Source organism: Chlamydotis macqueenii, chromosome 8 (genome assembly GCF_036417535.1).
Source record: "Chlamydotis macqueenii isolate bChlMac1 chromosome 8, bChlMac1.mat, whole genome shotgun sequence".
NCBI classification, from domain to species: domain Eukaryota; kingdom Metazoa; phylum Chordata; class Aves; order Otidiformes; family Otididae; genus Chlamydotis; species Chlamydotis macqueenii.
Genome location: NC_141563.1, coordinates 29,792,720 through 29,817,808, shown reverse-complemented (window position 1 = coordinate 29,817,808; position 25,089 = coordinate 29,792,720). Strand labels below are relative to the sequence as shown.

At 39.5% G+C, this 25,089-nt stretch overlaps 1 protein-coding gene across 4 annotated transcripts in view; it reads left to right on the top strand.

The window, feature by feature from the left end:
- The window catches only part of SPATA6 (spermatogenesis associated 6), a 50,284-nt gene extending 25,824 nt beyond the window's left edge, over window positions 1-24,460 (top strand). For 2 of the 4 annotated variants that reach the window (XR_015259238.1, XR_015259236.1), the window contains exons 11-16: window positions 5,901-6,000; window positions 9,712-9,800; window positions 13,010-13,252; window positions 18,376-18,466; window positions 23,551-23,608; window positions 24,139-24,460. Coding sequence is in view for 1 of the 4 variants with exons in the window: in XM_086753793.1 (XP_086609919.1) it covers window positions 5,901-6,000; window positions 9,712-9,800; window positions 13,010-13,175 (355 nt within the window). In the remaining 3 variants the exon portion in view is untranslated. Of the gene's footprint in view, window positions 1-5,900; window positions 6,001-9,711; window positions 9,801-13,009; window positions 14,425-18,375; window positions 19,384-23,550; window positions 23,609-24,138 lie in introns of those variants that run through there. The other 2 variants (XR_015259237.1, XM_086753793.1) reach the window with 2 other exon arrangements.
- Window positions 24,461-25,089: the final 629 nt, after the last annotated feature.

Below are 25,089 nucleotides of genomic sequence, written 5' to 3'. Positions count from 1 at the left end.
TGAAAGACTAGATCCTATGTGAAGTCATTGAAAATTCCGGTTATCAGAAGCTTTGGCTTCAGTGATCTTAAAATATTATCCCAGGATCCTGGGTACTAGTTTTGTTGCATAGCAAAATCCAGACCACAGGTAGTTCACCTAGTATTTTAGAGAGTGGCATGCATCCTAAGACAGAGATTACTTCTGTGAGAGTGTGTTTAGGTTCTGAAAACTTTCTACTCCAAAGTAGAACACTGAAAAATTTAGCAGATTTTTTTAGAATAAAAGCTTGCTCTAGGGAGAGGCTGCAACTAGGTTTCATGTCTGTTTCTAACTATTTAAACTGGAAGAGGGTAGATTTAGATTAAATTCTTTACTGTGAGGGTAGTAAGGCACTAGAACAGGTTGCCTGGAGATGTTGTGGATGCCCCGTCCCTGGAAGTGTTCAAGGCCAGGTTGGATGGGGCTTCAAGCGATCAGATGTAGTGGAAGGTGTCTCTGCCCAGGGCAGGGGGGTTCGAACTAGATGATCTTTAAGGTCCCTTCCAACCCAAACCATTCTATGATGCTATTTACAAGTCATTATTTCTGATTTTTTGAAATTTAGTTTGGTAGTAAGATTGCTCTTGATTCTTTTGGGTTTATCAGTCTCACCTCTTGGGGAAGTTTCCTTATTTTGCATTCTTTGAGATAAGCTCTGGAAATCAGCACTTGAAGATCAGTTATTTCATACTATTCTCTGCAAAACTGAGCAGTACCTAAGCCTTGTTTCGTGTTTTTGGCCAACATCTGTAGTATTTGTCATTTTCATTGTTTGATTTTGCTGCAGTGGTAGGTAAATTTGAAATTGGTTGCTGTCAAAGCTGTTTTGTATATGAATGAATGAATTCAGAGAAGATAGAAGATAATGGAAGGCCTCCAAAGAGGATAAGGAGGTGCAGCCCATTTATGACATAGTAATGTTTTAGTACTAGAATGACTTGAACCTTTTTGGGGCAACTGCTTAGCTAGAGTAATGGGCCTTCCTTTGAAATCTTGGAAGCTGTCTGCCACTTGGCTTTCAATTTTTACATGAGGAAGATATATCTTGCCCCAGTTTTAAGGACTACATAGGAAGCTTAGGAGGGAAAAGAAAGCATTTACTAATTTAAAAACTCAGCACTCAATGTTTTTCTAGTGCTTCAAGGCTTAAGTGTAAACAGACCTTCTGAAAGGAAAAGAAACTATTTAGAAAGGATGAGAATTTTTTACATTTTACAAATTTCTTACTGAAGATGGAGAGCAAACGGGTACACAGCTAAGATGTCAGCTTCTACTTCCAAATATATAGACTGCTGTGCTTTCATTTAAGGCCTTGCCTGTGTGTAGTTGTTTCTGCTTTATAGGAGTATCTTGGCATTGTGAAAGCTGCATACTGCCTCCACTTAAAATCCTTACATTCTTACAGTATTTTTATGCTGGTATGTTTCATTACAATTCATTACAATTCATTACAATTGGTATGTACCAATATAGTCTCTAAAACTCTTTTGCACTGGTGTAGCTGAATCTACACTGAGGTTCATAGCCATCAGTCATTTTAAGAAAAAGCAAAACAAAATTGCATCCTTTACTAAGTAGACCAGTAAAGCTCTTAAGCGTAGCCCAGCATTTCTATTGTGCCTCCATACAGATGGGTATAAACTAAGAACCAAGTTCATCATACTGAATTACCACTTCATGTCCTCTTAAATGAGAATAAAATAACTTCTCCACTTATTGTGAATGCTGCATCAATGCCTACTCAGATATAAAATCTGTGAGGTTTTTCTCTATTTCAGAATTAAATATATTTGGTTTTCTTGAAAATCTCTCTTGTTCCATGTATAAGTTCTCGCAGATTGGGGGTTTTCAGGTTATCCATAGCTTTAAGCTCTTTCTCCCTCTTCTCCCCAATTACAGTAGCAGTCTCCCCAATTGTCAGTGTGGTACTTCATTGATTTCTGTCCTCTGGTAGTTTGTCCTTGTATGTAGTTTTGCTCAGCGTGAAGTCTGTGTCTTTGAAGCTGATGAATTCTTCATTGAGGCCGCATGTACCGGGTTGTTTGCAAGGCTAGGAGGTGTGATGGCGGGGGAAGGGGTCACGATAGGCATGGCAAATATTCTGCAGTAGACTTTTGCATTAATTGTGCTGATATGAAATGTAATAGTATCTCCTGCTGAAATGTGATATTAACATTTTTGCTATGTGCAAGTGGATGATTGGATTGTCTGACATTTGAAAATTCCTATTTATTACAGCTCTCAAGTTTGCAAGCTGCTGTTTGACTAGAGTACATGGGTGGTTGTATCCCGTTTGTACTTCTAATGGAGTATTTCATCCTCATGGATAAAATTATACATGGAAATAACTTTAATCTTTAGCACAAGATCTAGACTATGTGCTTGGCTTCTTTTTTTTTTTCATCGAGGTAGATGTTGTCTGTATGACCTTAAAAAAAATCCTTATCTCATAAAAGAAAATAAATGCCTTTAGTCACATTACAAGGGAAAATGGTTCTGTTTCCTTGATCGTACTCGACACAACATCTTTGAAATTAATCTTGAGAAGTTCTCTGATTGATCTGGCTTTTTCTAGGTCACTGAGCTATATTTCCAAAGTGTTTATACAATCTATTGGAATCAATAAACAATTTAAACTGATGTAACTGCAGAATGTTTGCAAGTCCCAGGGAAAATTGAAAGTATGACAAAGAATACAGCTGTAGAAGTTTATTTCATTTTTCAGGACAAACAGTCATTGAAATGAAATGACTTTCCTTTCAACATTGCAATATGATAGTCACACCTTAATCACATAAAAAGTAGCTAGTCATCTTAAAAACGCGTTATTGGTGATTTGGGGCAGATGGAATCCCTTTATTTATACTTTAAGAAGCTGTGCTTTAAAGCTTGTTTTATAAAATATTTCCAATAGAAGAGTTAGAATATCATAAAAAGACTTCCCTTCAGATTATAGTCGTTACATTTGAGGCATGATTTCATTTTAGTTTGAGTTTTGGTTGGTGTAAATATTAACATTATGACTATAAATGTGTATTAGACTACAGTTACTGCTAAAATTAGACAGTAACAATACTAGAAAAAACTAATTAAAAAGAAGCTGGTACTGGTTTTAATCACACTTAAGGTTTTGAATTTTTTTTTCCTTTTTTTTTTTTTTTTTTTTGATTGTAAATTGTTCGGGGTCTGTGAGAGTGGCTACCATTTCTTATACCACAGCGCACACTAGTGGCTCGATCAATAAAATCACCTGCAGAAAGAAAGCTAATAGTTCTTGAATTAAGTACTTAAATCTTCTTCTTGCAGACATAGCCATGTATTTTCTAAATGAATACAATAGCAAGCTGAGTTTTCTTTTTTTTTCCAAAAGTAAATACATTTATCTCCAAGGATATTTGTAAATTTAAGATTAATAACAATGATCTGAAATCTTACATACAAATTTCATAAAATTTATTTCCCTAAGGCAATCTATTCCAACATCCCTTCTCAGTGCCAGCAACCTGGTTGTTGGAAGAACAGCTGCTGTATAAATAAGAGAAAATGCCATGACTTCATGGGTCTATCTTTTGTCAAATGGGAAATGACTCACTCTTACTGCATCTAGGATGCAGATTTTTAAACGTGCATTTCAGAGGTTCTTTAATATTAGTAAATGTTTGTAAATGCTAATGGGAAGTCATAAAATTATAGTACCACTCCAGCCACTGTTTTTTTTCACTGCTAGCAGAGTTTGACTGTGTTAGGGAAATGAATGTTCCTGCCTGCTTATAGGATTTAGATTTCTGTTTCTTTAAAGGCAATGCTTTCCTCCCCTAATAAAATTCACAAACCATTTTGCTTTCCTTTAGGAAATCATTAGATTCTAGTATGCGAAAGAATTGAACAGTATGGATTTGCCATACATGCTGTTGGGTTTGAAATTAATTGTAAATGTTCAGGGTGCTACTATGAACATTGCAGCTAGCTTGGTGAAAACTCTTGCCTGTAATGATCCAAAGATAAACAATGTTAAATGTAATTAGAAATATGGAAAATACATCCCCCTATAGGTTATTTGAGCCATCCTTCCAATACTGTGTCATTTCTTGACACCCTTTCTTGGAGAAAAATAGAAGCACTCAGAAATAGATGGTTTCATTTAAGGAAACTTCTATATAGGCTGAAAATATTGAGGCTCTTTAGAACAGAGAGAAATATTTCAGAAAGGTAAGCAATAATAATTGAGTCAAAATAAGTTAATTAGATACAAGAAAATAAATAGAAGAAAGTTACTCAAAAGCAGAGAACTGATCACCTTCTACTTATATTTCTGTCCGTCTCTGGTAACAGAAGGATTGATCCAACAGATTTCTTCCAGCCTGGTCTGTACCTTCAAGGCAGCCTGACACTTCCCATTTTCAGGATCCTACTTCCATTAAATTTAGTGTTACCAATTACTTGTTTTGGTCTGAAGCTTTCTGTGTGTAGTTGTTTGTTCTTTATGGAAGGAGCTGTACAGTTCTTTCTTTGGCTGTACTGAAATTTCTAGAAGTTTGATGAAGGTAAACTAAGCTAGGCATGATCAGATTGTGGGTTTCAGAGTGATGACTGGGTAACACAGGGAATGGAATAAATTGGAGAGAGCGCAGCAAAAGGGCTTGCATTCTCAGTCCTACAAACCCATCCAGAGCCCAGTGCAGAATCTCGGGGTTTGGAGTCATGATGTTTCTCTGCTGCATCAAATTTGAGAAGCCAAGTATCAAAGCCTGTCACTGTGTGTTGTGCTCCTAATCCACCCAGAGTATGGCAGCTCAGTACTGCTGTTGGCTGTTGTTCCATTAGGTCAAATTGCAGCAGTACGGCTTGCCAGCTCGCAGCTTGTCTGATGACCCATATTCATATTAGCATGATACCACATCATGAGTTTTTCTTAGTGCAAAGTCAGGTTCTCAGAGATTAGGAAACATTGAACTGAAGATGCAAAATCTTGATTTGGTACCCTGTTTCTATCCACTGTGATGAGATTGTGTAAGTAAATATCATAACTTTCCCCCAACAATTCCTTCCTTATGTTATCTCCCCTTTTTTTTTTCCCTCTTTTTTTTTTCTTAAATAATATATTTTTGACTGCACTAATGTGGAAGTTGGTGTGCAAATGATCCTATTCTTAAAATCTTAGTTGCCTCCCTTAACAGTCAGAATAACTATTGGTATGAAATTTCCTTCAGCTCCTGAACTTGCTCAGAAGGATGAGGGTGGTTTTTGTTTTGTTTTTTAGTGCAGTGGAAAAAAAATATGCTGTTAAACATAAAAGGGTAAAATCCAAAAATGACATTTTTAAGTCACTGATATAAAGCAAGCTACCCATTTTTTTTCATGTAAAAGAAAGCAACTTAAAAGTACAGTTCCATGTTGTGAAATAAAAATTGTGAATTTGCAGGTTTTTAACTCCATGGGCTTTCCAATCTGCACATATTGGAGTTATTTTCCTGTTGATTTATTCCAGTGAAAAGGATTTTGTGTGTGTAATACTTCCTTTAAAAAGAAAAAAAATGAAACCTGATCACTGGGAATAGAATAACCGTGTAGCTTTTGTATTCTGTAGGGTCAATACAAACATTACATAAATATTACTCAAGTTACAAAATCAACATTTCTATGTTTCCCATCTTCTGCTAGTATCATGGATGCATAGTGTTTATGCACTACTTTGAAATGTTTCTTTACTTGTACCCCAGAGGAGGAAAAGAATCAAATCTAAATGCTGTATGTTCCAAGTAGAAGGAAGTAATGCATGGTTCATAATTTTAAGAAAAAGTAAATCTGATTCAAAAGTATGTTTGAGCTTTTCAACAAGAAAATATTTCTTCTGTTTGTTTTTCCTCTTCCTCTTGCAGATTTAGCTCTGGTTGGCCTTCACCAACAAATGGAGATGAGATCCATAAAAGAGTGAAAAATATTTTAAGGACACACAGTGCTAGACAGCGTCTAATATTTGTAAGTTTGACTGCAAACTAAATCCTTTCTTTTCTCCAAGATGACTAAGGAAGAGAACTGTGCCTACAGTCTTGGATTTATTATAATATTGTCCTTTGAAGCAGCCTTGATGCTAGAAATATGGATTCAGTATATTTCAGTAGCCTTCTTATCTGTAGCCCTTATGGACAGCTGGTATAGGTAACCTTCTCATGGGGTATTGAGGACAATTACATTTTTTTTTTTAATATCTGGTTCTCCACTTACAATTTAAGCAAAAAATATGTTACAGATCTGTAGAACATCAAGGCTTAACGTGTTGTGCAGCTGCACATCAGCAGCTGCTTGCATCCAGCTGTTTGTGGAGCTAATATTGTTCTTCAGATGTGTGCTTTTTTCCCTTAATTACCTGACTTTCAATGAACAGAGCTTTTTATCTAATGAGATTATGCCTGGAATATTATATTACCTTGAGTCTGATGGAATTTTGAAGTATGGTTTTAGTCAGATAAAAATTTTTGCTATTGCAATTTTAAGAAACCTAGTTGTGCCAGAGGATCTCCCTGGCCAAAGCATTTTACAAACTGAATAACAATGTTGTTCATCTGCAAAAAAAACTTAGGGTCTTAAGTGTGAGGTGGGCTAAAAGAAAGGCAAGGTAAATGAATGTAAGGATGAGAGGTAGGTAAGATTAAGATAAGGAGCTCTGATTAAATTATTATTTTTGTCTGACAATCTAACACACAAATGTTATTGATGAGTTAGATGAGACACGAGTGTCTCAGAGTGGTGAAAGACATTTTTTCTTGCTTCAGTTTCTCCTGAGTGTTGTCAGAAATCTGCTTTTGAATGTTGCTGCAGTTTTAAGTTACCACTGTCCTCAACTGTCCACCTCCCATAGCTTACCGTATTAGTGGGCAGCGTGAAAAACAGTGTGAGAGCCCTGGCCTCCCCACCTCCCACTTCAGCACAGAAGCAAAAGGCGTAAGACTGTACGCTGGCATATGAGCTGTGCTGGCTGGGATGTGGTGACTCCACTGACTACAGTAAACCCATGGCAGAGGGCTAGGGCAGAAGTGGAGGTTGTTGTCTCAATCCACTGCTGCAAGATGTGCTGAATAACGTGTCTCAGCTCTGAAGTCTTGATATCTTTTTTAATTTATTTCCCCTAATTTAGCCATCCTGGGCAGCCGCTTGTGTTGCCTACATACTCACTTAATCTGATTATTTTCTTATTTCTGTTCAATCTTCATTTTTAGCTTACTTGTGCTTTTTATTTTTAACTCTGAAAAACCTTTTCTCATGCATGCTAAGGCTGTTTGGTCTAGTTTATGCTGAGTTTGTATATGAACGTTATGATCTTGTGAGCTACTGACTCTCAAATAGAAGATGCCCATCACATTTTTCAGTGTTTTGGACACTCCCAAGTAGGTACAAATAATGTCAAATCCTTGTCTGATGTTTCAGTAAAGCTAAGATAACAAACTGGATTTCATGACGATCCAGCACCTACATGTAATGAAAGTTTGCACAGCCTGAACTGCCTCCAGTGGTCCTTGACTATTTTCCTTGAACAGTAGACAAAGACTTTACAATAAAAGATTTTATAGTTTGTTAGGAGAACTGGATGGCTGGTTATATGGTCTCTCCATACATTCATAAAGACTATTAAAAAATAATGAGTAAAGGAGAATTTGACAGTTTTCTTCCTATTTGCTTCTATAATTTAAAATATTCTACTCCAGAATGACTTATACGTATGCTGGTATTCACTTGTTACTGCAATATTGCACAAATGCACACAAATTTGCAAGCATGGTGTTAGATTCCTGAAGCATAGTGCTTTCTGTTGGGTTTCTGTTAGTGCACCTTGTCACTTCCAGGATCAAACACTTGCTGAATACTCACAGGGACTGATAATCAGAGATTATGCTTTTCTGTTTCCTCTCCTGCTGGAAAACCTCATGTTTTTATCCTAAAAAATCCAGGTATCAGGGTATTGGGTAAGATTTTGTGAGTCCTTAGTTACTGACTCAGTCAGAACAATGCTGGAAAATGAGCGTTTTTCTCATTTTCTTCCACTGAGCAAAAGGAATGGGAGGTTGTTACAGAGAAGTGTCATGGTGTTTGATAACTGTGCACAGCTAGCTTGTGAAAGCTGTGCTAACGGCAGCTGACCTGCTTAAAAAAAAAAGTCTACTTGCAGTGAGTACTGTAAAATGCACCAGGCTTGGCTGTGCTTCCCCAGATGGCACAAAATCTAGGCTGCATTGTGATGCAGTGTATGGATCAGGTAAACGCCTCATCTTGAAATTGAGGGAGTAATAAAGCAAGTGCACTGGCAGTGTGGTGAGTAGATTTTGGCTCTAGTTTGGATCCTCTTCCAAACTCTGAAAGGTTGAAAAGTATTTCTTATTCTGTTTCATTCCAAAGAGCCTAATGGTAAATAACCATTCCCAAACACAGCATCCAGCTGTGTTTTCCAAAATTTCGTTTCCATAGCGCTCTGTAAAAATAGTGTGACTGGAGCTCTGCTGCAGATTCCTTAGGGTGTCCGCTGTAGCTTTCTGCTGTGACATTTTGACAGTATTATAATGTTTCCATCTTTTTTTTTGCTTTCCAGAACATAATTTGCTCCTGGCAAATGTGCAGAGTTTTATTTACCACTTTACCCCATTTCCTCCTCAGTGCTTTGTAGTCTGTAACTGCTGAAGGAAAAGAGTTTTCCTGTTTACAAACATACTTACTACCTTGTATTTCAACACAATAAATTGTGTTAGGTTTTTCCTCATCCATATGCCTGCCGTTCATCTTACTCTGCATCTTCTTGCTATCTACCATTACATTTATTGTCATTTCTCCCAGTTTTGTGTTACCAGCAAATGTGATTATTTTTACTGCACAGTCTTTTTTTCCATAGCATGAAAGATGATTTTGTTTACCAATCCTTACAGCAATTGGCTTCTGCTAAAAGCATCACTTAATATCACCTCTTAAGTAGTGTATTTGCTCTTCAGAGTAGAGTGAATGTGGTTGTGCGTGGTGGGATTTCTACCATCCTGTTTCAGGTGAGGAACTGGCTCCCTTCACATGAGGTGTTTTGTTTCTTACTTAGCTAAGAGGGCACATATGAGTTAATTAATGTCCAGATAGCATTTGGAAGGTAAGACTGCTTTTTAGCGACTCCAAAGAATACCACTGAAGGGTCATTAGGTGTATCATAGATATTTTTTAAAGTTGGGTAAGCATGTTCTCAGCCCTGTGTATGGAATAGAAATATTTGGATGTGTAGAATGCTTCTGTCTGGTTCAATGCCTTAAATGGATAATGGTAGCTCATTATAAAAGCTAATAAACAATAAGTTTTAGGTTCTTTTTCCCCTCATCTGCAAGAAAAAAAAAAGTAAGGCAGTGAGCAGTGGGTTTCATAGCATTTAACCAATGTGTTTATTGGGGATTATTGAAGCTTGTGCTGTCTGCATAGTTCTTTAGATCTACACTGTCTAGAAATTCTTTCCAGTTTATTACCTGAAAATTATTAGCTGAGTTGTACTGAACTTAATTAAAAGTGTTCATAAATGGCATTTGGCTCATTACACTTTGTCCCTTTCTCCCCCAAGTAATATAAGCACTTTAATAGTCTTCTACTAAATGGAAAGAAAGTATTTTTGAAATGAGATTATTGTAATCAGAAACCAACATAATGAGAATTTGATATCTGGGTTTTTTTTAGGATGACAGTAACACATCAAAAGGAGACTTGACTAAGACGAGAGAATCTTTGCATAAAGCACCCTTATCCATGAGTGAACTGCAAAGCAGGTATGGAGTTTTTCTCTGACCAAGAGAGAACAGTCATACTCCTCATATTGCCCTTTAAATTTAGCTAAAAATTTATCTTCCTATTTTGAGCTGTTGCACCGGGAAGAGACTTCTATATAAGTTAGTCCTACCAAGCTTTTTCACCTAAAAGCAAAATACTGTTAACCATCATTATGCCTTTCATGCTGTTTGGCACCATGTCAGTATACTCTTCATAAAACACAGATTTTGGAACTGGACTTGGTCATAAAATTCATCCTTGGGCAGTAGTTTTTGGATTTTATTGCCCAGAGAGCAAATGTCACTTAAAAAATAACCTATTGGTTATTTTTCCTAAAACTATGGGAGTGCAAAAATAAATTGAAGTTTGTTTAGCAATACGAGTTTGGAATGTTTTGTTGGTTTTGGTGGTTTTTTTGTTGGTTTTTTTTTTCCCAAAACATATATATTTGGAAAAGAGAAGCGTCTGAAAAAACACGGCAAGTATACATACTGTGGTTTAGTGATTCAACATGCCATATTTCGGAAGACAGCTTGAAAATCTCGTTTATGTGGGTTAATTATTCTGTGTACTCCTCACATACATTACTAGTGTTTCATTTCAATATTTTACTTAAAATACACCAATTGAATTGATTTTGACAGCTTCTGTAGTAGAAGTTATCAATATTGGTGTTTTCTATGTATGCACATGGTATTTTGTTGAATGTTTTGAGTACTTGTTGGAGGAAAGATACTAAGTAATGTAAAACATTTTTTGGATTGTATAACTTTTCTGATTTTCTTCATATTAAGAGAGAAGTCCTAGAACTGTGGTGCTGAGGTCTTGACATTAGGAAAAAAAGGCATTATTTTGATAATTAAATGTGATGCAATATTTTGTAACAAATGCTTCCCGAATCACCACTGAAAGGAGAGCAATTCAACATGGGTATCATAGTGAACTTCTACTTGCAATTAGTAAGCTCTAAAAAGTTCGCTTATGATTTGTTGGCTTTAAAAAAATTCCTGTAATGTGTAGTCACCTCTGCTCAACAGATCTAGTTGGTCTTAGATTTTTCATATGTATGTGAAGTTGCTACTAAAGTTGTTAGTATTTCTATTCCTGTGCTCACTCCTGTATTCTGCGTGTAGCCTTTTTGCTCCTTTATGCTTTGTCTTGACAGCTGCTGCAATTAAATTGTGTAGGATGTGTTTGTGAGAAAGTGCAAGTTTTTGTTTTCAGACAGCTTTGGGACTTTTAGATTGATGCTGAAACTGCAGGCCATGAAAAAAAGAAGAAACAAATCCTAATACTACAGAATCAAGAAGTGATGGGATATGAAATGTGGCACTTAAGTCGGGGAAGGACTGCTCCTTGGGTTTAGAGGCCGGCAGCAGTAGTCCCATTCGCTGAAGGGCAAGGCATAAAAGGACTGGAGGACAGTGTGATTGCTGAGTGTTTGCCACAGCGCTCGTAAACAGGATACAAGGACGGAGACAGAGTTCATAGAAGGACATGGTGCTGTCGACCAAATGTTGGCAGTAAAGCAGATGATTGAAAACCACTGGGAGTAAGGAAAAGGTCCATGTTTTGTGAAATATTTAGTATATGATTCACTCAGAAAACAGCTTCTGGGACTCTTAAAGGAGATGTATGAGGGAACAAAAGCATATGACAGGTATTTCAGAGCAGGGAGTTGCGTGCAGAAATCCTGCTGTTAATATGATTTGTGATTGTAATTCCCAGATTGCTTAGCTCAGGTTGTCAGCTGGTTTCCAGTTGAGATAGGGGAGGGACTCTTCCCTAGCTTGGCTGTATCTTTCTCCACACCAGTGCTAAGTATCCCATATGCAAGGACTGGCTAATGGAAATACATACACACACACACACACGCACATATCCACCCCCCAGAAAAAGAAGGGAAAATGAAGCGTAGGTCTTTTTTTTTTAAGTCTTTGTCAGTACTAGAATAAGGAACTTGTGAAAGTTACTATTGTTTTTTTGAGTCTTTCCTTTATTGTGGTTAAAGTGGTTGGATTTTGAGTGTGTCTGTGTAGATTAAGCTTTTAGTAGAAGACAAGGCAAGCACAAGGCTAACTGCAGGAAGTGCATTCCAAGAAAAAGAGTGTCAGAGCTGTTTATTGTAGAGTTACAAGTGCCACTCCTAATGCTGTGCTTATTTGTTGGCCTGAGATTTCTCTATCAGAAGTGCGGTAACACAAACTGCAAAAGGAGGAGGTAAAACTTCAGTTGTTGATGGATCCCCAAAGTATTGATTTGTCTACATTTAATACAGGCCTGTTCGTAGGTTGGTTTCTTTGTGTCCAAACTGTGAAGCACAGTTCACCCTCTCCAGGATGATAAACAGGTTTAAATTTTCTTCATGCTGTTTACTGACTTAAATGCTTCAATCTCTAAGCAAATGTGAAACATGTCACCTCAGTAGTAATTTCTTGCTTATGATTTATGAGCTACTTGTTTCATGCTTTATTAGGAGAAAATGACTTGTTTCATTATATGAAACAAGCCTTTGTTTTGAAAGTTTCAAGAGACAAATACTCATGAAGTTTAGATACACATACTTCAGATTTGTCAGTGTTTTGTAATGATTTTCAGAGAATAAATTTGACTTCATAGATCTAGGAAATAATTTCTCAAAGCAACTGAAAGTGGAGACAGTATTTGTGTTTAGTATTAAAACAGTGACACAGTAGATGGGGTGGGGAAGGAACACTTGATTGCCACTATATCATCATGTATTTGGTGGAATACTTAATCCAAGATGCTTCCGATAGAGCACTTTACAGCTGCAACCAGAGTAATTTAATATACCTCTGATAGATTGTCTTCATATTGAAATAGCTGCTTGCGGTTACATTCTGACCTTCAAGGGACACAAAAATCCTACTGTGCTGCTCTTGCTTAGTGCCTAGTCACTCTGCCTATCCAAATACTGCAAAATTGCTGCATACTCTTTTAAAATTAATTCTCTGTCTATTTGGGAGGTATTATCAAGTGCACTCTGATAAGTGGAGAAGAATTTGTGTGAATGAATAACGTGGGGCTCCCATTTCTTAGAAGCAGCTGCAGTGCAGGTTTTTTTTATCAATTAGTGAAAGGTAATCTGTGATTAGCAAGTTCTACATTTGTATTTCTTCTGGTTTTGTGCTTCTGATTCCTCTTGCTTATCTTGATTTGATTATTTCTTATCTTCTTTCTTTGACAGTTCACCAGTGCAGCAGAACGTTATGGTTCACTCGGATGATGGTGAATTTTGGTCTAGTCGTGCAGCTGTATACAAAGGGAAGCCTCACAGAGCAATCTTTGAAGAGAGTCTTGGGAAAATTTACAGAAACATGTACCAAAAAGCTTCTAGCACTGTTTGGGACTAAAACACGCACTCCTGATAGCAATTCACCTGGAAATGCACAATACACAGTGTTCATATTTGTAATGAAACCTACTGCGTGTAAGAAATATTTGTACTCTCTTTCTAAGGTGTAATCATGGTTGGGCGGGGTTTTGGAGGAATGAGGTTTTGGCCTGGGTTGCCAAAAGGAAACAATTAACATCCTCCTGCCCCAAAAAGCCAGCAGCATCTAAGCACCTCCACAGTTAATCAAGATGGTGTTACTCCTTTGAGACTATGAAAAGATAGTCATTTGAAGACTAATAAGTCTGCTGGACATTCCTGTCTTAGATCAGCTCAGGTTTCAGCTGCAGTCTGAACAATTAAAGCTATTTAGTAACATAAACAGAATTGGTTGAAGAAGCAGTATATCCTAGTGTTCAGAGAGGGGGTCTAAAGAGGAAGGTGAATGTGAGTGTTGATTTAAAAGCATCCCATCTGGGATAAAGGGAATTGTTTTCTAGAAAGTTGTCTTTGGATTGTTTATTTTGAGATGGGCAGAAACTGATACTGACCTATAGACATGCTTTCAAAGTGGTTTCAAGTACCTTTAGTCACAAATTTTCTAATTCTGCCAAATTTTAAAAGAAACACACCCAGCCCAGCAGCCTTTGTATCAGAAGAAAGGTCGTCTTCACACACCCTGTGCATTTGGAATTTTCCAGGTTCTCTTGAATGCAGCCATGACATTTGCCAATATACTTGTAATTTTAAAAAATATTAATAAGGAGGGAGTGTGGAGTGAGAAAAACTAGAGCTAGACAGCAAGCTCCTCATATACCCCGTACAGGCCTTCTGAAGCTCCTGCATCACAATCCCACCTAATTTGGAACCTGTCCTTCCCAGTCTGCTGGGATCCCTTTGGCAGAAATCACATCGTTTTTGCTAAAGGCCACCAAATGTTCATCAGCAGTTCGATGCTTTCCCTCGGGATGGAACCTTTTCAGCCTTGCATTGAACAGATCCCACATTGGCAGACTGGGGCAAATTGCCCATCTATTGAAAAGCAGAATGTTTTAAAAGGGCAAGAGTGTCCATCTCCTGCTTATTTTCAGAATGGGGGAAAAAACAAATGCCTGTTTTGGCTCCTTTCCTGACTGAGCGAACAGATTCAGTTACACCAGTGCCATTTTACCTGTTATGATTGGGTAAAGGATAAAGCTAGCAGTACAGATGGCAGAACATATGACTGTAACTTGCCAGCATGCTTAGATAAACAAAAAGTTGGTCTACTCTGCCTTCCGTCCTTTAATGCTGAGACAACATAATTGATTTGAGAAAGCAGTTGGTGAGCAATTATGCTGGTGGGAAAGCACATTGAAAGGCTGTGTGCTTCTGTTTCAGGAAAGGGAACTCTCAGAGGAAGTGTCTTGCATATAGACATTTCTATTCCTTGTAACTGTTAAACCAGTTGAAGTGGATTAACACTGATAACTTCCTGTCCCTGATGCCATTTAGCACAGCAGTGCTTTCAAAGGGCATTAGTTGCATGGTCTTACGCTGTGCAAAAGTGTTGAGTCACGCTATGAAGCGGTAGTACACTTTTTTTTTTTTTTTTTTTTCCAGAAGTGAAAAGTAAAATTTACCCAAGCTGTGCCACTGAATACCAGGTGGCCACGGAGTATTGTGCTACCAGTAGCTGGTGTTCACTCCTTAGCCTGTTCCTTTGGCCCCGTACTAGTCCATAAAGGAACAGTTTCTTTCTCCTTGCTGCTCAGGAAAGAAAACATATTTGAATGGATCCTAAACCAGCACAGCACATTCTAAGAGATACTTCCCAAGCTTTTGGTTTAAAATTAATCTACTGAAATCTGAAGGTTGCTGCAGATTCCTGTATGTGTTTGAGCCATAAGATTTAGTGCTCTCCTCGTGGTATCTCTCAGTTTTCATTCAGTATTCTCTGTGTTTTCCCTTCTCAGTGTCATAGTTTAGTAAAAGTTACAGTCTTCTGAAGATTGTCTGTTCCGCTTTGGCCTGACCTGGTTCTGTAACCTAGAAGTACTGTTTGATTTTTCCTTCTCTGGCCATCCAGCACTGCAGATTTTTAGTCTTTGCTCGGTGTGTAAGAAGGCCTGAATGCCGAGGCTTTGGGTTTTTTTGTATGGATGAGTGAGGACACAGGTTGCCATAAATTCAAGACACAAGGAAGGAATGAGGAAAGTTGGAGGCTGCTGTGAAAAGACAGGGTAATGTTTTTGAGGGTTCCAGAGGAATGTCTGGGGTATATCTATTTTATTCCCCTAGCTAAAGAAAGGAAGCCTGTGGTAATACAACCTTCATTTTTTCACCAAAGATGAAAAAAACTTCATCAACTTCTCTGGATGGGAGAAAAAGAAAAAAAAAAAAAAGTGTTATATTTTTTTATTTTGACCACTATGAATATTCTCACTGTAGCTTTCGTATGCAGCATAACAAAAAAACGAAGCAGACAGCTAGACTATAAGTGTTTTTGGCCCTGCTCTGGCTGCCAGGGGAGGTGGTGTGTGTAACATCTTTCTGAATCAGCTGCTGCAGGATGTGTGTTTCTCCTGCGTCAGAGTCCTTCCACAGCTTATATGCTGCGATACAGCAAAGAGCCTTCTCTTCCAAGCGCTGTGCTGGAAATCCGGGTTGGTTAATGGAAAACTTTTCTCTGAAATGTGACTTAAGACCCGAATTACTCCAATCTGTCTATAAAATCTGCAAGCCACTTCATTTCCAGAGGCATTTAGCCCCTTCCCTGTTTGCTCAGCTCACCCTCTTATTAATATGCACACAGCTCAAGTGCACCAAGCGCTGCTGCTCCTCTGCTGCTGCAGTACGTGATAAGTATAGGTTCAGGCAGTGAACCAACACAGTAATAAACTGTAATTGTTTAGTGCACCTTGCCTTCTAATACAATTTAAATCCCTTCTATCAAATGCAAATTTCTAGGTTCCTGAGTGGAGCTTTAAATAGCTTTTTCTATGCTCATTCCTTATCTTTTGCCATCCACAAAGTGGTCTGTTAGTGACAGTGGGATGGCATAATTCCACCCCCATCATTTTACCTCCTGAAGGAAAGCTGCCTACTCAAATCTAGAAATAATGGGCTAGATTAAGAGTGAATTAGTGTTTTTCAGTAGAGTCTCTTTTCTCTTCTCTGCCTCCCCAAGTTATTATAACCCATGAGTATTCTCACCAAATGCTATTCAGCATCCAGTGTTGCTTGCAGTATACAATCAGTGCAATATATTAATCACTTTCTTTCAGAATCTGCTTCTTACTTGCTCCCTTCCTTCTTTCCTACAAATAATTTGGTCTAGTTTAGGATCTTGGGATGGCTTTAGACAAACTACCTGCCTCTGTTCAGTAGAAATGCAAATCCTTTGCTGAGTAGTAGTTGCTTTGGAAGTCACTTGGTCATTGACCTGTTGTGGATTAAAGGCAAAAATGTCGAACTCTTTAATGATTTGCCTTATCTAAGTTTTCAACCAGAGGAAGGGAAGCTTAACTTGGTCCATAGGGGACAAGAGGCATAGGGATGGGTAGAGTAATGGGAACAGGTAGGAGTAGCTTTGTAAGAGAGATAGGCAGCAGTATTCATACCCCAAATCTGAGCAGCTTAGAAGATGATGGGGCTGTTCTTTAGATTGCACATCACATATTTTAGATTGTCTGTTACTTTGGAGGCTGCCAAAACAATGAGGAGAGAAGGAGATCTCCCTGCAGGTGTTGGGAATCTGGTTTTGGGGTAAAATAACAGAACATCTAGCTCTGCTCAGTATTAAATGGTCTATTCCAAACTCCCTCTCATCGTTAGCTCAACTGTAAAATGGGGAGTTTGTGCTCTATTGAATCTTAATTAAATGACTGTGAAGTGCTTTGGGATCCTGAGGTGAATGTTACAGAAATTATTTTGTGGAAGCCCGACTGAAAAGTCCCATCTCATCTCCAGGTTACTATAAAGGCTTTATTTTAATTTGCCCAAGTTTATTATGTTTTAATCAGACAATTATTAAGCAAGTCTTAATTTTATCAAGATAGAAACCTATTACATCTAAGAGACAACTGAGAAAGATAATGAACTGCTTTACTACATGTGCTTTTAGGGGCTAATCTTTACAGCTGGTATCCTACTCAGCTTCTGTCTCCTACATGATCTGGGTTCGTCATTCTCATACTGACTGCTCTCATGATATCTTTTTTTTAATACTTTTTTTTTTGTTTGTCATCCTGATGTCTTAGTGCTGTCTGCTATGTGTACTAATCAGCACTATTAGCATCTGTCTACAGGAAAGACGGGGAGAGACTGTTCAGCAGGCCCTGTTGTGACAGGACTAGGGGTAATGGTTTCAAAATAGAGGGAGGTAGATTTAGATTAGATATTAGGAAGAAATTATTTACAATGAGGATGGTAGAACACTGGCACAGGATGTCCAGAGAGGTGGTGGATGCCCCATCCTGGAAACATTCAAGGCCAGGTTGGATAGGGCTCTGAGCAACCTGATCTGGTTGGAGATGTCCCTGCTCCTTGCAGGGGGGTTGGACTGGATGACCCTTGAGGGTACCTTCCAACCCAAACCATTCTATAGTTCAATGATTCTATGATTTGTTCTCATCCTCTCCCCGAGAGCAAGGAGTGCAATGGTGTGTGCGACTTGACAGTGGAAAAGTTTGTGTGGTGTGCAACAGGTTTGTCAGAGAAAGTAAGCTCAAAGGAATCTCTGCCTTTTCAGTCCATGTGCAAGGTATAGCTTGTTATATAATTCTGCTCTTCCTAATTTCTAAGCTTGAAAGTGGTTTCTGAAACACTGAAATATGCAACAAAATTCTGAGCCTTTTAGCAGTGGTCACTTACCTGTATAAATCTTGCAGTGTGGAATCTCTGGATCATAGGCAACTACTTCAGTGGTTATGGTGTGATCATTATCAGGATGCCGAGAGTATCTCAAGAGATTTGTTTAGTAGTCAAGGGATTTGGGGAAACTCTCAAATCCATGAAACTTAGCTTCTTGGTTCCAGTGAAAACAATTGAAGCTTAGAGAGAACAGCACTTCTGTGGATGATCTTAATGAGCTCCCTCACTGACAGAAATTATGTCTGGTTTAGGTGATAGTCTGGTAGCCGCAGAGAACTGGTCTTTGCCCAGTTGAGTTTCAACAAATAAACTAGTGTTATGGGAGGGGATCAAGAATACCTAATATTCTTGTTTCTGTTACACAGTGAACTATTAAGCACAAACCCCATAGATTGCATTGGTTTCTGCTGCTTTGTCCATGGAATTCAAAGGATCATCAACCAAAGCCCTTAAAAGGTGAGACTGTAGCTTCTTTTGTTAACAATGTTGGCTTGCCAAAGAGGTGGTCTGTTCCCTGTTTGTCTTCAGTGAGAAATTCTCTGAAGTGCAGCAATAATTTGTCTGGATGGCAACGTGAAGGAACTGTAATCTTTCTCTTTGCTTGATCAATGTGGAGATTGTGCTTTTTCTTCATCTGTATTTCCATTCAATTCTGGGTGATTGCTTCTGACCTAGCAGAGAGCTCTGCAGTCTGAGAAGCGGTGATCTGAGCCATCTTCTCACCTCTTCAGGGAAAGGAGTTTGCTGTTGCAAAACAATGTCTCTCTTGGTTCATAAGAATTTGTGGATCCTGAGGATATAGCACAAAAATTTTGTTCCGTGGCCATGTATTTGCATAACCCTGTAGAGCTGATGCCGTTGAATGACCAGAGCTTCACAGGTGGGAGGCTGAAAGCAGGAGCAGACTATGGGAGCAGTTTGATGCATGGCAAAGCATGAATTATGCATTTGTATACCATGAATTATCAGTGTATAAAATAACCTGTGAAGCTTAGAAGTAACAAAAGCACCATTTACATGGCTGAATGGTGAAGTCTAATTCTTATTTTTGTATTGTTACACTGACTTGAATTTTTTGATATTTAGTTAATTCTGTTGCTACTGAGGCTGTAGCTGTATGGACTGTTTCATTCAGTGCTGCAGCAGTAAACATTTGCTAAGAGGTTGCTTTGCCTGTCTGCCTTGTTTTCACCACAGTCATCTAGTGTTTACATACATTTTAGCCTCTGTGCCATTTTTGAAGGCTTTATTTGTCTCATTTATGTTTTTGGTTTGGATAATACTTAAATATGAAATCCATCTGGGAAACATGTTGTATATTCACGTTGAGGGGTAAAACCAGTTTTTAATTAAAATTTTATACAGCACTTGTATTTCACTTTGTCCTGTTTTATTATGAAACACTTCAATCTTCTTCCTAAAACACATATGTCTTGTGCGTTTCAAGATGTTCCGTGTTGCTCATGCAGAACCGGTTTCTGAGCTCTGTCAGCAGCGTGCCATATGTTCTGGGGTTCATTTCGCTTCTCTGGCATTTGTGTAGGCAGCATATTGGATGTGATGCAGCTAAGCTTGGCTCCATTCTTTTCTTTGTAAACTTGTCAAGAGATGAAAAAAGCAGGGAGAAGAAAACACTGAGCAATACTGGAGTGATGTGAATTGTCAATAAGTTACAGTAACTCGGCCAATCAAAATTGAATTCTCGTGCACTTGAGGATTTGCTGTAGTTGTGGCGTGTGTGTAGCCTATAAAGTGATGCATCCCTCAGTGCTACCCGGTGTTACACCCAAAGTGAGTGCTGAAGACTGAGGTATAACCCAAGCCATTTGGAAATGACGAGCACTAAGTGGTCTTAATTTTCCATTGATCTTCTATTTTAATTTTGTTTTTAAAAAAGGTGAGTAATAGAAGATGGGCATGTGAAGGGATTGTACTCCTCTTGTTGTCTTCTGACTTTGTGGAAGACAACTCTCCACTCTGTAAATGCCTGGTACGGAAAAGAGAAATCCCAGGTCTGACAGTGCCCTCCTGTTTAAAAAAAAAAAAATTTTTTTTCTAAAAAAAGAGTCTTTTTTTTCTTGCCAATCCATTCCTGTTTCTTCCCTGCCCCTCATAATCTTGGCCATAAACCAGTATGCACCATCAGTCTTTAATATACTTCTGGTACGTAGGAGCCCAGCCCTGGCTGTTTACTGACAGCAGCCGTGTATTGTCGGACACTGATCTGCTCTGATCTGATCTACCGAAAGCTTTTCAGATCCGTCTTGGTGACTGAAGTAAGTATTTCTATGATCCTGCAATTAGACCTTAAAAACAAACAAAAAAAAAAATGAAAAGAAGGAGTAAGAAACTAGCAGAAAAAGGAATACCTATTAAACTATTTCCCCTTTGCTGAGGTGTGAGGCTGCAGGGAAAGGGCTTCAGTGGCTGCTGGTGTGAGCGCGTGTGAGTGGGGAGGAAACTTCTGCCATCCTGACCCAAGGTCGGTCAGGAATAACCAGCTGGAGTGACACGCATGTAAACCTGGTTGAAGTGACAGGCAGCTCAGCTCCTGGGACTCTATTTACATATGTTTAAAACAAACAGGAAAAGCTGCCTTTGTTCACTAGGAAAGTCTATTTACTTGGCATTCAGCTCGCGTAAGCTGGGACTTCTTTCATGGAGGATGTAGAAACAAAGCCACTGACATTTCTCCTTTGATGTGAGGCTGTAGCTAAGATTTGATTTTGAAATATAAAAGTAAACTGAAACTACCTCCAATTTAAGGATGGGGTTTTTTAAGGACCTTAAAAGTTTTGAGGAGTTTTATTTCCTTCCCTTAGGGACCAGAAGAAATTATAACAGTAATCTTACTTATCACTGTGCGTCTACAGAGACAGTGGCTGTAGGTTAATGAAAAATTGACACTGCTACTTGCCTGTGCTTCCAGCAGAATTTGTTTTCTTCCAACTGATGTGAACTATGGCACTGTGTGAGCTGGTTATGAGTCTCACGTATTAAATGGAATGCTTCTTTTGTGGAAGCTACAGGAGCGAGTCACAGCTGAATGTTTTGAACAACATCCTTGTTTTGAACAAACACAGCAAAAATCATGGATTTCTTAAAGTGATTACCCTGGTCCTTCCCCCCAACACACACTCTCAGAAATAATGCCCGCTTGGTTCATCTAAGTTGTCCCCAGCGATCTCCATCCCCATACTACGTCCGGGGTGCTGTCAGCCCAACCTGGTAGCAGTCAGTAGAGAATCCACACTGTAGAGTGGTAACTGAGTGGGGCAGGTGCAGTTGTGCTTATGTTTTGCATACACATGTGCTGTTATGCACTCTCATGTGCTCTCCCCGTTGTGTGATGCTGGAATTCCTCAGGGGACACCCTGCGGCTCGCAGAGCATTCGTTGTTCAAATGCCTCTCCAGGAGCATTTGTGCAGTGTCTTTTGGGACAGCTTGTGTCTCGTGCCTGGGAATCATGCACAGAAGTGGCATGAACTTAGCAGCTCAGGCTGACTTTGGTTCGTACTCTGACAACTTAATATCTCTGGTTGTTGTCCTTGGCCTGGTGGTGCCGTCTGGTCTTGCTTGGACAGCTGATCCATAATACTGCACTGCATGATATTTCAGTTTTTGCTTATGAAATCTTGGGCTTTGCTTGGATGGCACACCAACACCTTGATGCCAGCCTTTGTCCAGATGGCACGTGCTTGAATAACATCCCCATGTACTGTGATGGAGGTGGATATGCAGAGGAGTTGAAAATTGCCTTTGAGACAAGGGGAGGAAAGGCATGAAGACAGCTTCAAGTGTTATATGGCATCTCAGGTCAGGAATTAAAGAGCCATTGGATGTCCAGAGACTTCATTGCGCCCCTTGAAGGGCTTTAAACCTATAACAGACTCTGAAGAGTGTGCAGTACTTGTGTTAAGGGGCTACTCTGGGGCAGGAGCCTTCTACGTCTCTCCCGTAGGAGTTTAAAGATTCACAGAAAGGTGGAGAAAATGTGTCACTGACAGTCAGGATACACTTGGGAAAAAGTCATCATTGTGTGCGGTGGAATTTGGGGCAGTGATGGACAACACCAAAGACTCCTTGAGCGTTTCTCCAACAAGGACATCTGTATTTTGGTGTTCCCAGTGGATTTGCCATCTCCACTGGGGAGAAAGTTAGTTTGGGGTGATGGAGAAGTTGTCGTCTTTCACTTCTCTGAAGAACAGGCAGTGACATTTACTTGCAATCTTTTGCAGCCTGGAAAGGTCCCTTCATCGCCCTTGCAGCAACATTGTGTTGGGGTGGCAGCTTGGCAATTGGCTTCTTCACTCATGGTCACCTGCTTCAGAGGAGCTTGTACAAAAATCTTGAAATGTTGCAACAGAAACATTTTACACATGCTAAAAAAAAATCGTTTTCATCTGTTGCTCCTGGTGTTGCCTTCACAACACACTGCATATTGCTCTTACAGTGAATAAACTAAAGGCAAATGACATAAAAACTGTTCATACCTGGCTTTGGGGAGTCACAGAGGTTGGATGACACCTGCATTCCGCTGGCATTAGTCTGAAATGGGGAACATAAATGTACCCCTTTAAATGGATACACAAGACTGTGAGATGAGAGGCTTGAATTTGTTTTTCACATCTGCTAAATTTTGTCCTTTGCAACTTCCTTTTGACTTTACCCTGTTTTTTGCTTTTCTGTGATTATAAAGCCCCATTTCTCTGCATGCACTGCCTATGATTTTTATTTATGCGGTGTAAGTTCATAACAGGCAACTGCTTAATGTGATAGAAGAGGCTTGATGAACTCCAGCAGTTGAAAGCTGAAGTGAGATGCAGCCACACTAGAAATGAAGTGCAGCTCCGTTTTTTTTTTCCTAATGTAATGAATATTTTGTTTTTAAAGCACCTTAGCCAGAACCTAGTTTCTTCTTAGCTTGCAGTCTTTATGCCAGGTTTGACAATTATGCCAAAAGAAACAGAGCTAAGTTGGCAGACTGATAAAGAAATAGGCGGGGATATTCTGCCATATGCTTTGTGGTTATTGCTCAAAGATTCCAAATACTGGTAAATACCAGTAAATGCCAGGTCGAGGTAGAAGATTAGACCTTTTAGAAGCTCAGAGTCTGGTCCTACTTCAGTAGGCATGGACAAGTGCAGCCTGAGCCCTTGCCACTTACCAGCATACAGAGAGTCCCCACAATAACTGGAGATACAGCTCCAGCTTAAACAGAGGGACTTTTCTTAACTCTTTACCTTTCGATCTGCAGACAAGCCAAATGCTGCTTTGGGGTATGTTCAGGCTTTTCTTAATTGTTACAAATTTTTGAAGATCTATGCTACATTGATGACTTTTTAATTTAAAAAAAAAATCCAGAAGGCTTTGTTACATAGCAATAGAATGTATGGTTAAATACCAGCCAGTTGAGCAAGTGTGCTTCTGCTGCTCGGCAGAGATACAGACACGCACACCTGGAACTCCTCTTGCAGTTATGTCAGCATTTTGAAGCTGCTACAGCCTGAGGTTAGCAGAGTTATTTTCTTTTGTCTAGGGTTTTCAACATTGCTCCCAACCTGGTATCTGGGTAAGACAAGATGTATCCCATGAAGGTAAGAAGTTGACTTTTTATTATCTGTAGGAGAAATGCTTCTTGACTACGTAATTCCAAATTGTTTTAAGCAACCTTCTCCTCTCCTCCCCGACAAGGAAGGGGAGTAATTTGCTGGTGCTGGAAGCACTGGGCACTGAGAAATAGGTTAAAGTGAGCTGCAGTATTGGGGAAACACCTTCCAGCCCCAGGTCTGTGGCGGGGGGCGGTGGGATTCCCACTCATCAGAGAGGTCGCAACCCAGTGCCGGGTAGGTGGGGTAGGGCCCGCAGAGACGCCGCAGTGGTACCTGCACCAGAACAGGGCTCAAAAGATGAGTTCATAGGTGTGAACAAAGCAATGGAAAGGCAAAGCTGGTATTATGGTTTTTTGCATTACGAGTTGCAGTAAAAGTTGGAGGGGAGTTTTGGTGTCTATTTATTGTTTATTATTATTTTACTCAAATGAAGGGAAGGGAAAGTAAGAAGAGAGTGCAGCAGAAAGGAATCTAACCCATTTAAGTTTACTAAGTTTTTTTTCTTTTCCTCAAAGGGACCAAAAGTGCAGAAGGTTGCTGGGACTCTGCCAGCCCACGTCCCCTCTCCTCCCTCAGATCTCCGTAAGCTTTACCCTGCTGATGTTTCCCTCTAGCGGGATGCAGGGAGGGCAGTGCTCCCTGCAGGGATGAGACCCTGTGATTCCAGGTGGGATCAGCTTTAACCCAGAAACAGTGACTTCCAGCTACCACTCACCCAGGCAAGGGCTTGTCTGCGCATGCCGAGGCGCCTGCAGGCGCTGCTCCCTCCTTGTCCCAGAAAACGAGCGCAAGGAACCAGAGAAAACACGGTGCCCTGTGCGCTAACTTACCCTCCACCCTGCTGAAATGGATGCGGTTTCATTTCTTTCCTTTATAATAAACTGTGCCCACCATAGCGTATATTCTTTTAAATAACATTTTAAAATATTTTCCGGTAAATTAAAGTGATGACATGTTTGTAGGGTTCATTGTTAATTTCATTTCCTTTGGCTCAGCCAGCCAGATAAAATGCGATGTTATTAATCTTTGTTTAAAAAAAGATCCTTTGCCGAACAGTAATAAATGATCTTGATAGATTTGTCAGGAAAATGAATGATAATAATTTGCAGATAGACACAAGCCTAGTATGGAAGATTAATAAGAAAATATGTATTGGCATCATTAATAACATCTGCTGCCAATGGACTTGTATATTGGTTGCAGCTCTGAAAGCGGTGTGTTCCTGTTAGCATATTGCAATTCATCACACGCCATGAGGAGCGAGGCTGTGTAGTGCTCCGTAGGCGATGACAAGCAACTCCCTGGGAAAGGCTCAGGAGAAGCCCAGTGCCAAGGCCACGCCACAGCCTGCCGCATCCGCCATCGGATGGGCCTGTCATCGCCGGAGCCCCGGTTCTGCTGGGCTCTGACGTCCCACGTGCATTTCCCCATGTCACTGCTGAAAACTCTTCCGGACCCTATGAATT